Genomic DNA, 15031 nt, shown 5'->3' on the forward strand with positions numbered 1-15031 from the left:
AATATTTTGTTAATATTTCTTGCATTTTAAATATTTTGTTAATATTTCTTGCATTATCAATATTTTGTTAATATTTCTTGCATTTTAAATATTTTGTTAATATTTCTTGCATTTTAAATATTTTGTTCATATTTCTTGCATTTTCAATATTTTGTTAATATTTCTTGCATTTTCAATATGTTGTTAATATTTCTTGCATTTTCAATATGTTGTTAATATTTCTTGCATTTCCACTTGTTTCTTAATTTTCTTGCACTTCTAATTTATTTGTAAGGTTAATTGCATTTCCATTATTATTTTTTTTTGTTACTTGCATATCCAATATATTTTAAATATTTATTGCATTTCCATTTTTTTGTTAAATAGATGATTCAAGCACAAATGTGGTTTGGTGCAACCGGGGGTGGCAAAAAAAGTTTCAACCATCATGAATGTTGGGAGGTGGTGAAATATTGCAAACGCTTCATAATTATTCCGACGGGTCCCGCTGTTGTGTTAAACGAGACGCCACTCCGTGATTCAATGACATCAGATTCACCTCTCGATTCTCCTATGAGTCAAGACTCACCCATCGAAAAGGAGCCGAGGCCCATTGGCTGAAAGGCCGCGAAGGCAAAGAAAGCGGGTAATTCAAGCAATCAAAATTCACAATTTTTGGAGGAAATTGCAAGGCAAAACGGCATAAGAATAGAAATGGAGCAAAAAAGCCAAGATAACGAGTTGGCCCTTCAAGCTGAGTATGCACGAGAAAGGGAGTATTTGCGCAAAAAAGATATGGACAAGACGGATCGGGAAACCATGGCGATGGATACAAGTCATATGTCCCCTGAAACAAAACAATTTTGGAAGCTAGAACGAAGGGATGTTATGAGAAGAAGACTTTTTCGGGATGATGGGCCTAGCAACACGGATTGGTTAAATGATGGAAACCATTAAATTAGTTAGCATACCTTTTATGTATTTGTATTTTTCATGTTTTCTATTAAAGTTGTTGTAATTCATGTATTTTATTTTAGTAGTAGTAATTTTTAATGACTTGTATTAGATTTCTTTATTTAATAAACAAAGCATTCAATAAATTACCTTTTTATTCAACATATTCCATACTTCAAACAAAACATAATAAAAATAAAAAAAAAGTACAAACAAGGCACAATAATAATAACCAACCACAACCAAACCATAATAAATAAAAATACAACACAACCTAACCATAACTAAATAAAACATAACCAAAGCATCTATGCTCCATCATTCATCTTCATTGCCTTTCACCGCCCATAGATGCTCCATCAAGTGAACTTGACGCATTTCATGAATATACGAAGATTGCATCTCTGTATATCGATCTATCATTCGGGTCATCAAATGACCATCCCTCACCAACGGTTCCGGCTCAAGCGGTTCTCCATTTGGCCCCATGGGCCTTTCATAAATCCGTGTCAAAGCCGTGTTCATTGGATCCGGTTCGTAGACCTCTAAAGCATCATAATCGTACTCATCCTCCACAATCATATTATGGAGGATGATGCAAGTCATCATAATGCTTCTGAGGATCTCCTCATCAAACATATGGGCCGCACCTCGAATAATCAACCACCGAGCTTGAAGGATGCCAAAACACCTTTCGACATCTTTCCTGTATCCCTCTTGATAGGTAGCAAATAATTTTTGCTTCTGGGATCGGGGATTTGGAATGGATTTGACAAAAGTGGTCCACCTCGGGTAGATGCCGTCAGCTAGATAATACCCCGTCTGGTACACTGTATTGTTGACTTGATAGGTGATATTGGGGCCTTGGCCTCTCAATACATCGTTGAAGACCGGGGATTGACCCAGCACGTTGAGGTCATTTTGGGATCCTGCAACTCCAAAGAAGGCATGCCAAACCCATGTGTCGAAGCCAGCAACGGCTTCAAGGATGATACTTTTTTGGCCTTTTCTATTTCCATAATCACCTTGCCAGGCAGTTGGGCAATTCTTCCATTGCCAATGCATGCAGTCGATGCTACCAATCATTCCAGGGAACCCTCGAGCTTCGGCTTTTTGTAGAAGCCGTTGGAGGTCCCTGGGAGTAGGTCTACGCAGGTAGTCCCTAGTGTCCAGAGTTTCAACAGCTTGACAAAATCTTACCAAAGCCTCCAACGTAGTGGACTTCCCCATCCGGGCAATCTCATCCACCTGATCAGCAGATGCTCCATACGCCAACATTCGTATAACAGCTGTAAGCTTTTGCTCCGGAAGAAGCCCCAAAACCCTAGTAGCATCACACTTTTGAACAAAGTATGCATCATAATTGCAAATATCATGCATGACTTTATTGAACAAATGAGGTTGCATTCTAAATCGCCTTCGAAAATCAACATCAGAGTACAAAAAAGTTGGGATAAAATAATCTTCCAAAAGATTCTTACCCCGAGAATGCCTATGTCTTTCCACATTCCGGCGGCGGCCGACTTGTGAACCACGGCGGCGACCTTGGTTCTCTTCATCTTGCAAAGCCACTGCTATGAGAACTTGTTCATCGACTTGTCTCTGCAACTCATTGATTTCATCTGCTCTACGGTTTCTCTCATTTGTTTCTCGCTCTTGCCTCTCCAAGCATCTCCTAAATTCTTCCATTGAGAATGAATGAAGTATGAATTCTAAACTCTGAGAAATGAAAATATAAAAAGATGTGGTGTGAGAGGTATGAGCTGAGCCTCTGGTTTTATAGAAAATTTTGGCAAGATACACATGCCACGTGGCTTGATTTTATTGGATGAAAATCTTATCTGAAATTTGAAATTCATCCGAAATTTGAACCCTAATTTGTATGAAATTTGAATTTTGAAATTCATCCGAAATTTGAATCCAAATTTATCTGAAATTTGAACCCAAATTTATCTGAATTTTGAATTTTGAAATTCATTCGAAATTTGAACCCAAAAATTTATCTGAAATTTGAACTTTGAAATTCATCCAAAATTTGAATCCAAAAATCTTATCCGGAAATTTTATCTGATTATGAATAGTCTTGACACGTAGGAACCCGGAAATCTTATATGAAAATATTACCCAAATTAATTATTTTCATTAAAAAATAGGAAGAAAAAACAAAAAAATAAATAGTAATTGCCCTTAGCCATGGCAACGGGTGGAAACACAAATTACTATTTACAAGGGCAACTACTATTCACGTGAATAGTGGCTGCCCTAGCTCCACCCTTGCCATGGCTAAGAGCAAATAGATGGAGTTGCTCTTACCATGATTAAGAGCAAATAAGTGGAGTTGCTCTTTTATATATATATATATATATTATTTATTTCTCTTTTGAGTTGATTTAATGTATACGAATAGTAGGCTAGTTTTTTATTATTTATTAATTTCTCTTTTGGGTTGATGTTTATGTATATGAAAACTTAAAGTAAGAATGTAACTAACTGAAAAAACAAATATAAATTAAAAGAAAATTACAATAACCAGAAAATTTTAAATCAAACTCTAAATTAAACTGCTCAATAATAATAAGAATAAAAAAAATGAAAAACAAAAAGCTGGACTTTTTTCATCTCCAGCACACCTTCTTCCTCCATCAAATTTACCTATCCTCATCAAAACCAAAGAAGAGATATAGATATACTCCAGCACTCCCTTCTTCCTCATCAAATTAATCTATCCCTTCAAAACCAGAGAAGAGATATAGATATACTAGAGAAGATATCAAATTCAAGAAAAACAACAAAATTACAAGAAGAGAGGAACCCAATCAAAACCAGAGGATTTTGATTTTGATTTTGATTTTGAATTTTGGTGTTTTGAGGGTTTTTCAAGAATCAATAATCATCATCTTCGATCATAAGTGAGCAGTGACAATCAGATCTAGAGTATTTGGAGAGCGCCAACGAGTGGAGATGAGAGCGGACGCAGCATGGCGAAGATGGCGACAGCTGCAGCGTTGAAGGGTAAGGCGGAGATGTCGGTGTAGTGGGACATAGAGAACTTCCAGATCCCCAAGGTCTTTGACGCCTATGCCATCTCCCAGAACATTAGTTCTGCACTCGTTAAGATGAAGAAGAAAGGAGTCCAGGGATGCTGGGGTTTTTTATTTTTTGTTTTTAATAATTATTTTAAAAAAAAAGAAATAAAAATAAAATTCACATAACAATTTTATTAATTGACATGAGATGATGAGTTGTCCCATAAAGTGGGTCTAAATAAAATATTCAACGTGGATGTTACTTGTCAAAGCATTTAGTACACTGCACGCGGGAAACTAGAAAAGTGACAGCCATCTGATCACGCAACTCGGAAAGGCCAAAAGAAGTAATAATATATACAAAACCTCTGAAGTCAGTCAACGTAGGCTTAATGCTGGGGTTATCAATGTGTGACTAACATCTAACTGGAAATATTCCACGTACATCAACATCCATCCATAATTCTTTCTCATCAGATTAGACGCATGGATAGAACTTTATATTAAACATGTGGTCAATAATTCATCGATGCAGATACTTCTGATTGTTGAAAATGGATTGTTCTCTACTCTTTGTGTTAGAACAAGTACTTTAGGAACCATTGGCAATTCAAATTTTGTGCCGTCGAGAAGCCAGCGCTTGTGTACAACAACATGATCGATTCCAGGAGGATGTTGAAGCAACCATGGCATCTTTCAGTGTCCGTTGCCTTCTTTTCCAGCCTGTGCTTCTGGTTTCAGGTGTCCATGGCTCAAAATGCCACTACCGATCCATCTGAAGGTACACTAGCCATGCTTTCACAAGTGTATATATTTCTAAGCATCTTTAAAATACAGAGTGTATATATGTTGTTTTTTTCTTCCTTTTTGCGATTTCTGGACAGTCTAGTAACATAATGTGTATACAACGATTGAATTGAGAGTGCAGTGAGGGCGTTGAACTCAATATTTGAGCAATGGGACACGCAAGCGGGGGGGCTGTGGAATATCAGTGGAGATCCATGCAGTGGATCTGCCCTTAATGGAACCGAGTTTGAAAAGCCAGAGAATAATCCAGCCATCACTTGTGACTGTACTTATGACAAAAATCCTACCTGCCACATCTCCAAACTGTAAGTTATTAAACTCCTCTCTCTCTCTCTCTCTCTCTCTCTCTCTCTCTCCCCTTTAGTCTTGTGTTGTTGACTGTAGCAACTCCATTAATTATGTGTTAGAAAACTAAGCAGATCATGCCTGACATATCAATTGTAATATTAAGTGCCTAACTGCTCAATCTTTTTTCTTTCCAGGAGAGTTTTTTCTCTGAACAAACGAGGGGTGTTTCCAGAAGAATTTGTGGCTTTAAGATATCTGACCTTTTTGTATGAAGTTTTTCCAACCCCTTCTCTGTTGTTTGGTTTATCACAGTTTACATTTACATATAGAAGACACAGGTTTCTTACCGTTCAAAATTGTCACAAATATTTTTTATACTCGGAGATTAATCACTGGTCATTTCATTTTGTTTCAATTCTTGTAGGATTATTGATCAGAATTATTTCACCGGTCCCCTACCAGCATTCATCGGCAATATGTCTGCGTTGATGAAATTGTAAGTAGTGAGAGAGCATTTATTTAAGTTTTGGTATAAATTTTTTATCTGTCAAATACTTTGATGAGTCTCATTCCCTTGTACAATTTCTATAATCGACTCTGGTTCTATTTTCCTTTATCTGTTTTGTAAGCTTTAAGGAACTACTTACTAATTATAATCTTTGAGGTAAGACTAGCTGCTTGGTGATTGGCTTTCCTTTTTGTTTTTGGTCCTGATATATAAGTTGGAATTGTATTTCTTACAAATCAATCAATTTTGTTGGTTTATTTCTTCTTCGAGGACATGAAACATAGATCTCCCAAGTGAGTATTACACCATACGGTAAAAGAAGTACAGAAAATTATTCTGTTTTTATCCTGAATTATAAACAGGTGGTAATATCTTTAATTGATATATTTCCATTCAGGTCAATTGCCCAAAATTCATTCTCTGGACCCTTCCCCAAGGAGCTTGGAAACCTTAAGGAGCTAACTATGCTGTAAGCAATGAAACATAAGAAAACACAATTAAAGTTTGGGACATGTTAAATATAGAACCCCCTATCATTTAAATCTATACCTCTTCAACATGACTTGTTGCAGGTCCTTTGGATCAAATAATTTCTCTGGAACACTCCCTCCAGAACTTGGTAACTTAGTCAAGCTCGAGGAATTGTGAGTGCTTCATTGAACTCATCGAATATGAATCACATGTTGCAATGTGTTTTTAATTTTTCACTAAGGAACGGTTTGTTCGTCATTATTGATGAGCAAGGAATGCATTTATCCTATGAAATTGGTAGTAATCAGTTTTTGATTTTCGCAGGTACATAGAAAGCTGTGGACTCAGTGGTGAAATTCCTTCAACATTTGCTAAGCTCATCAACATGCGAATCCTGTAAGAATGGCCCTTAAGTGGTGTTTTAAGTTTTTTGTTTATTCTGGGATGAGCTTACTATGAGTCAACTTTTTGAATTTTAGCCATGCATCAGACATTGCTTTCTCAGGAAAGATACCTGCTTTCATTGGGAATTGGACAAAACTAACTGATTTGTAAGTATGGAAAACTTTTAACCTTCTGCAGTTTATGAAAGCAGACCTGCATGGCTGAGAGATGGGTCTCTTATTCACAAGCATCTCAAATGTCTTTGTAGGAGATTTCAAGGGAACTCTTTTGAAGGCCCAATACCAACCAATTTTTCCCAACTGACTTCATTGAACGATCTGTAAGGGCAAATGCTTCATACGTTTCTCTCTCTCTCTCTCTCTCTCTCTCTCTCTCTCTCTCTCTCTCTACACTCGCATCACTTATGTTTGTGTATGATAATGCAGGCGAATCAGTGATATATCTAATGTGAGCTCCTCTCTTGATTTTATAAGAAATTTGAAGAACTTGACCGATTTGTAAGTTAACATTCTCATCCCTTCAAATATTGTGATATAACTTCTTTTTTCCTTTTAAAATTTGCAATCTTACTCATTTACCTGTGCACTAAATTTTTTGGTGGTGGAACAGAGTTCTACGGAATGCGTTAATCAATGGTAGCATTCCTTCTGATATTGGAGAATATGAAGGTTTACAGATACTGTACGTTCCAGCAGATATATAAGTCCAAATCCCAAAAATCCCAATTAATTTTCTTTCATTCTAATTGCTTTCTAACCTTATCATTCATGTTGCAGGAATCTGGGTTTCAACAATTTAACAGGCCAACTCCCAAGTTCTTTGTTCAACATGAGTTCTCTTACATATTTGTAATAAGGCCTGCCTTCATTATTCCCCTTTTTTGTACTTATGCCCTTGAATTTCCTGCTCAGAAACTTAGTCGTTCATATGACCTTTTTCTTGTTTCTTTGTTTCTTTGTTTCTTCTTTTTTTATTTTTTATTTTTTTTCCTTGGGTGCCTCCTATAATTGATATGGCCAGATTTCTTGGAAACAATAGTCTGTCTGGACCTCTTCCAAGCCAAAAGAGCAATCAACTTCAGACTATGTAAGTCCTAATGTCATAAAAGTATGCTATATGTACTGGCAATGAAACCATTACTCTGTGTGTGTGTGTCTGCGCGCATTCTGGCAGCCTTTTTCTTACTTAAATTCCTTTGAATTTTCATGCATTTATGTGCCTTCTCATTCTGTATTGTTATGTGCAGAGATTTGTCTTACAACTATTTCTCAGGAAGCTTTCCCCCATGGGTAACCACAATATCGCAACTGTATGTCTCCTTTTTATCTTTCACCTTCATTTTTATGGTCCAAATCACCTTCATTGTGCATATATAATACCATATGAATGAAATTCAATAAATTAGAAGGGATGGATTTGAAGAACTGATATGTGTTGAGATTGTGAACACGAAATTTTCATCTTCATATGTGGATTGATTAATGATTTTATGCAGGAATTTAGTGGTCAACAACTTCACATTTGACAGTTCAAACATAACGTGAGTTGAATCGAAATACCCTTTTTAAAGACGGATCGTTCAAACATAATAAAGTGATTGCTATTACACTTTCGCAGTTTATTGGATTCTTCCACTACAGTTTAATTATTATAAATAATAATTGTTCTCTGTGTTTACAGTCTTCCTGGATTGAATTGCCTCCAGAGGAATTTTCCATGCAATCGAAATACCCCACGATGTAATCTTCTTCTATATTTCACTAGCATTTATTTCTTTAATGCAAGATCATGTTACAGCAATAGGCATTGCTTATCTCATTATGTATACATGTTGTAGGAATGTCTTGATAAATCTAGTAAGCATATCTTGTGCTATTACATCAGTTTGAAGTTTTTTCACTAATCAAAGCTTGTGCTATTAAATTGAATTGTACAGATACAAACTTCTCAATCAAGTGTGGAGGACCTCAAATGAGAGGAAATGACGGCATATTGTATGAGGCTGAAGACTCAGCTCTTGGCCCAGCAACATTTAATGTAAACAGTACACAGAACTGGGCTGTTAGCAATGCGGGTTTTTCTGATAATTTGACTCAATCATTTGTGGAAACCACCCTTAAGCAAGTCTCCGGGGCAGATTTGACACCAGAGCTTTTCGAGACTTCAAGAGTGTCCCTAGGTTCACTGAGATACTATGGCCTGGGTCTTCAGAATGGACCTTATACTGTAACATTGCAATTTGCAGAAACGGTTTTTGTTAGCCGCACTACACAAACTTGGCAAAGTCTAGGAAGGCGTGTATTTGATATCTATATTCAAGTAAGGCTGCTAATAAACTATTTGAAGGCAACCTCATTAGACAGAATTATTTAACTATCTCTTCATTTGCTTCCTAGGGGAACCTCACAAGGAAGGACTTCGACATATCGAAGGAGGCAGGTGGGGTTAACAGAGCAGTTGCGAGACCCTTCAAGGTTAATGTGACAGAGAATTACCTAGATATTCATCTGTTCTGGGCTGGTAAGGGAACATGTTGCATACCTGAACAAGGTGATTATGGCCCGCTAATATCGGCTGTCCATGCTACATCAGGTATATTAAATAATGTCAAGTTATGAAGATTTCCTATGAATGGTTTAAATGTATTTATGTGCTGTCAATTGATTGACACACTGAACAATTATTATGTTTCATTGCTCAGATCTTACACCAACTACTCCAGGAAAGAAGAGCAGGACTGGGTTGATAGTTGGTATTGCAGTCCCTGTCGGAGTAGTGATCTTGCTATTCTTATTTGTAGTTTTATATATGCCGAGAAAAACATCAGAAAAAGATGACGATGAAGGTAAAAGAGCAATGAGCATATTATTAAGGGTTAATTCTGCATGCGGGTATAGTTTCTTTCTAGTGTTGATAAGCATATTTGAGAGAAAATACTTCTGATGTGTTGTTTCGAAATTAAAACCTATGTCATGCTCTCTTTCGAATATGCAGATCTTCTAGGATTAGGTCCCCGACCAAATACTTTCAGTTATGCTGAGTTGAGAGCTGCAACAGAAGATTTTAATCCTTCAAATAAGCTAGGAGAGGGAGGATATGGACCTGTTTATAAGGTGAAATCTATTTTACATCAATATCTGCTACTTTAAAGTAATGACTTCGACTTCTTACAAAAAGAAATTGAGAGAGAAGCAAAATAGATTCTTTCTACTTCCCTTTCATGTCACTGAATTGTATTTCTGTTTATAGGGGACACTTTCTGATGGGAGGGTAGTGGCTGTGAAGCAACTTTCAGTAGCATCTCACCAAGGGAAGAGTCAATTTGTAACCGAGATTGCTACGATATCTACAGTCCAACATCGCAATCTAGTGAAATTGTATGGATGCTGCATTGAAGGAAGCCACCGTATTTTGGTTTATGAGTATCTTGAAAACAAGAGCCTTGATCAGGCACTTTTTGGTAGGTTTTATAGAAACAGAATACTCTGCAGTTTCAAGTACTCTAAACGTTCATCCAAGTTTTTTATGCAACCATTTGTTATAATTTTTCTCTACTGAGGAGTGAAGTTTAAAGAAACCAAAAGAGTAATTATCTGAATCAGAATATTCTGCAGTTTGAAGTACTCTGAAGTTACATCCAAGTTTTTTCCTTGAGAATAAATCTTCTTTCACTGCCTTGGTTTTCTGCTGGAAAATAAAGAAAGAAGAAAACTACTGCTAGTCAGATTTTATTAGTTTTTGCTCTGTATAAGGGATTATTCAATTAAGTATCCTGAACAATTAAAATATGTTAAACCAGCCCACTTCTCATATCAAAACATATTTTCATTAATTTTCTTTTTCCTTTTTCTCTTATATGTGCATTGGTTGTTCTTCCATGTAATGTTTCAGGAAGAAATGACTTGCACCTTGACTGGCCTACCCGCTTCAATATATTGTTGGGAACAGCAAGAGGACTTGCTTACCTTCATGAGGAGTCAAAGCCCAGGATTGTACATCGAGATGTCAAAGCCAGTAATATTTTGCTAGATGCAGAACTCTCCCCAAAAATATCGGATTTTGGATGGGCAAAGCTTTATGATGACAAGAAAACACACATGAGCACCCGGGTTGCAGGCACAATGTAAGCCCTCGTTTATGTTATACATTGTTAATCATGACTAGGGAGGGTGTAATCCAAGCAACATTTTTAGTAAGCATTTGATAATCTTGTAGAGGCTATTTGGCGCCTGAGTATGCAATGCGTGGACGTCTGACAGAAAAGGCTGATGTTTTTGGTTTCGGGGTTGTTGCTTTGGAGATCCTCAGCGGGAGACCAAATTCTGAGAACAACTTGGATCCTGAGAGGATTTATCTTCTTGAATGGTAAGAAAACTTTGCCTAGCTACTTTTACTTTAGCATTGCTGCGTAAAATTCTTTATTTTTTTCCTTTTCGACCATGCCATGTTGTCTGTTTTCAGGCATGGACTCTACATGAAAACGACCAGAGTCTGGGGCTGGTGGATCCAAGATTGACAGAGTTTGATGAAAATGACGCAACTAGTTTGATAAAAGCAGCTCTCCTCTGCACTCAGGCTTCACCAATGATGAGGCCATCGATGTCACGTGTGGTGGCAATCCTTTCTGGAGATATTGAAGCAAGCACTGTTATGTCAAAGCCAAGTTATTTGACAGATTGGGATTTCAAAGATGTAACCACATGTAGCTTTTTGGTGGATGATGATACCTCATCAACTGAGAGCGTTGTTGTCCACAAGTAGCATTAGATGAACTGATGCTTGGATGCTTGGATGCTTGGATGAAATCCTTAAAGGCTTTTATAATACAAAAAATCCAACGTTAACTTACGTAGAGCAGTGGAATTTCAGACCAAAAAACAACTTAGACCAGTGAAATGGGGCTAGCTTTCCAATATTTGCTTTTGGGTCAGAGTTCCAAACTTCAATGCCATATTTTTCTTTTTATAGTATATTTTGTTTCTTGGGCTAATTACTGTAGACGTCCTTGAACTATGGCCCCATTTGCAATTGGGTTCATGGACTAAATTTTGAGGCAACGAAATCCTTTAATTAAACAATAAGTTGCAATTAGGTCATGCCGTAACAGAATCCGTCGAGATTGACCATGTGAGTGTCACGTGCTCTTGTTGTTCAGGGTATCTTCGACTTTTCGTCGTTTTGAACGAAACAAATCCAATTTAGCACTGAAGAAAGGGGAAAGCACGTGAACTATCCTTTCTGAGGCAGCCATTGGAGTTGCATACGATGAGCTATCCCTTCAGAGGCAGCCATTGGAGTTAAATTTGTTGTAGCAGTGATTGAGTGAGTGAGAAATTTTCTGTGTAAGCTTTGAAATTTGGGGTTGATCGGGGGTACAATTAAAGGTTAGGGTTTCATTTTGGGGATAGTTGGGTTTTTTGCCCTTTTGGTTGATAGTGATGGAAGAGTTTGACTTCTGTTGGGGTGGTGTTCCTCCTAAATACAGTAAGTGATTCTGCTTGTTTGAATGCGTATAAGTTGGTTTTGTTTTCATTTGTGTGGTCCATAGCTTTTAAAGATTCCTTACATGCTTTGCTTTATACTGTCCTTGACTGCAACACTTAAGGTTTTTTTTTATTTTTTTATTTTTTTATTTTATCCCTTCTTGTCTTCTATCTATGCCTTACACCAAATGGACTGAAGTTATTCCATAGCAATTAAAAAATTGAACGAACTGTGTACTATATATTTTGGTTTTGGTGCAGAACATTGAATTAAAATATGATTTTGTCTGATTTTATGATTCCAAAACAGGTGTGTGTGTTTTAGCATTGTTTTGACCCTTGTTTACTGTGCAGATAACCATGAAAACTGTAGTTTAGAACTTCACCATGTGGGTGTGTTGGAAAGTGGGGAGTATAAAAATGAAAAAGTTTGTTACTTGGATAATGTTGTAGAGGATTTTCTGTCATTGGTGGACTTAAGAAAGGTAGGGAAAGGGCTTGGTTACAATGTAGACATTTCCAACCCCAAACCAAATCTAGAAATATGGTATAGGAAGGGTGGAACCCATGGTGTAGGTGGGCTTGAACTTATCAGCTCTGATGCTAAACTGGTTGACGTGCTGGGCCAAATGCCATGTAATAGGATTGTTGTGTTGTACTATACTGAAGTGGGCAACTCTAATATAGGTTGGAGTCAATCATCTTTTGGGTGCCAAGGTTTGGATGGTGCAGACAATTATGCAGAGGTGCAACACAATGTTTAGGTGGAAGATGAAATTGAGATGCAAGACAAAAGTCAGGTGGAATATGAAACTGGGGTGCAAGATAAAAGTCATGTGGAAGATGAAACTAGGGTGGAAGATAATGTTGATGTTGAAGATAAAGATGAAGCTGAGGTTGTAGACAGTGAAGAAGATGATGGAGAATTTGTTGATAGTGATTACGAGTTCAATGAAGAAGAATTTGGGTTTAAGACAGTTGAAGTGCCTGTTCATGAAGGGGCAGAGGACACTATGAATGATAGCAATGAGGGGCCTGCTTTTGAAGCTCCTGGAGAGGTGTCATCAGATGGTGAGCACACCTCAAATTTTGATACTGAAAGTGAGGGTGATGAGGATGATATGGAAGGAGATAATGAAGGGACAAGTAAGGTGAGAAGGAAAAAAAAAACCCTCGGTTTAAGCAGTATAGAAGGAGGTGGACTTAAAGAATCCTGAGTTTCGGCTTGGGATGCAATTTGAAAACAGACAGGTTCTTAAAGAGGCACTCAGGTAATATTCTATTATTCATGGAAGGAAATTGTTCTTTGAAAAAAATGACAAGCAATATTTGGCAAAAAAAATGATTCAATTGAAGGAGGTTTTTGAAAAAAATGATTAAAATGTTCATTTGTGATTAAAATGTTCATTTTTGTGCTTTATGCTTTCACGATAAACCAAGATGTGCAAACATTTGCAATTAAGAATTTGAGCTTAGAACACACATGTTTGGGGGGGGGGGGGGGGGGGAGGGGGGGGTGGAGAAACTAAAGTTTGCTAATCCCAAATGGATTTGTGAGAGATTTTCTAGCAAAATTAAGAGAAACACAGATTGGAATCTAAAAGCTTTTCAAGGAGAAGTTTTGGAGTCCTATCATGTGAGGGTGTTCAAAACTCCAGTGTATAGGGCAAAGAGATTAGCTAAAACACAAATTGAAGGAAACTACATACAACAATATGCATGGTTGTGGGACTATGCAGAGCAGTTGAAGAATACCAACCAAGGTAGTACAGTGAAAATTAAGTGTGATCTGGTTGGGGGTGAAGCAATATTTCAAAGGATTTATGTGTGTCTGGCTGCTTGTAAAAAAATGTTTTTAGCAAGGTGCATGCCTATTATTAGTGTTGATGCTTGCCATTTGAAATGTCCTTATTCTGGGCAAATATTGACAGTTGTAGGAGTTGATGGTAATAATAATCTTTTCCCAATTGCATATGCTGTAGCTGAGATTGAAAACAAGGACTCATGGATTTGGTTTCTGTCTTTGTTGATTGAAGATTTAGGTATTACAAATGGTTTATCCTAAGCTTTCATAAGTGATAAGCAAAAGAGGCTTATACCTGCCATTGCACATATACTACCAACTGCAGAGTATAGGATGTGCGTCCGGCACTTGTACAATAATTTCAGAGCAACACATCTTGGTCTCACTCTTAAACACATGTTGTGGGCAGCTGCTAGAGCCACTACTATTACTTGGTGGGAAGCAGAAATAGAGAAGATGAAGGAAGATGACTTGGAAGCTTGGAAATGGTTGGTGCATAGACCACCTAATAATTGGACTAGATCGCATTTTCATCCAAGGTATAAGTGTGATCTTCTATTGAACAACCTTTATAAGAGCTTTAATACAGCTATAATTGATGCCAAAGATAATTCCATTTTGACATGTTTGGAAAGTATTCGAATGTATGTGATGTTTAGGATGGCTAATCCAAGGGCTACTTGAGGTAAATGGAAACACCCTGTTGGCCCAAGGATATTCAAAATAATTGAGAAGAACAAGATGGGAGCTTCTCAATGCATTCCTAGATTGGCTGGGGAGAAAATGTATCAAGTCAGTCACATGTATAATGAGGAGTTTGTTGTAGATCTTGCAGCAATGTCTTGTAGTTGAAGGAGATGGGATTTATGTGGCATACCCTGTGCACATGCTATTTCAGCTATATTCCACAAAGATGAAAACCTTGTTGAATATGTACATGAATGTTATAAGCCAGAGACATACATGAGGTCATATAAACACTAGTTCACCCCATCCTTTCTATGGATCAGTGGGTTAAGGGTGGCTTGCCTCTAATAAGACCTCCATTTCTTAAGCGTCAACCAGGAAGACCCAAGAGATTGAGGACAAAGGAGGCTGCTGAGGTTCAAGTACCAGCCCCAAAGCCACCAAACCCTTTGCCTCCAGGTTACACTGCTCTAGTAGAAAACTTAGAAGACTCTTCATTAAAATTAGATGTGGGGCATGTGGAAAAGAAGGCCACAATCGAAGAGGATGTGGAAGATAGGTTGTTTAATTATTTGGGTTTTCTTATGAATTTTAATTATTTGGGTTGTGGTCAGCTGTG

General features: G+C 37.3%; 1 protein-coding gene across 1 annotated transcript; it reads left to right on the forward strand.

Moving 5' to 3' along the window:
* The first annotated feature begins 4429 nt into the window (after positions 1–4429).
* LOC117624273 (probable LRR receptor-like serine/threonine-protein kinase At1g56130) lies at positions 4430–11292 on the forward strand. Its single transcript, XM_034355426.1, has 24 exons — positions 4430–4740; positions 4888–5071; positions 5249–5320; positions 5479–5550; positions 5960–6031; positions 6135–6206; positions 6358–6429; positions 6513–6584; positions 6686–6757; positions 6864–6935; positions 7048–7119; positions 7215–7286; positions 7459–7524; positions 7685–7747; positions 7934–7978; positions 8119–8177; positions 8375–8757; positions 8835–9030; positions 9140–9283; positions 9433–9551; positions 9688–9898; positions 10330–10561; positions 10654–10803; positions 10900–11292. The coding sequence occupies exons 1-24, from the start codon at positions 4614–4616 to the stop codon at positions 10952–10954; spliced, it is 2754 nt and encodes a 917-aa protein (XP_034211317.1). The 5' UTR covers positions 4430–4613; the 3' UTR covers positions 10955–11292.
* The last annotated feature ends 3739 nt before the right edge of the window (positions 11293–15031 follow it).

Source organism: Prunus dulcis, chromosome 4 (genome assembly GCF_902201215.1).
Source record: "Prunus dulcis chromosome 4, ALMONDv2, whole genome shotgun sequence".
Classification (NCBI taxonomy): Eukaryota; Viridiplantae; Streptophyta; class Magnoliopsida; order Rosales; family Rosaceae; genus Prunus; species Prunus dulcis.

Coding starts and splice junctions, on each gene's coding strand:
- LOC117624273 (XM_034355426.1), top strand. CDS start 4,614: ATGATCGATTCCAGGAGGATGTTGAAGCAACCATGGCATCTTTCAGTG. Junction 9,284..9,432: donor AGAAAAAGATGACGATGAAG/GTAAAAGAGCAA, acceptor TCGAATATGCAG/ATCTTCTAGGATTAGGTCCC. Junction 10,562..10,653: donor ACCCGGGTTGCAGGCACAAT/GTAAGCCCTCGT, acceptor ATAATCTTGTAG/AGGCTATTTGGCGCCTGAGT.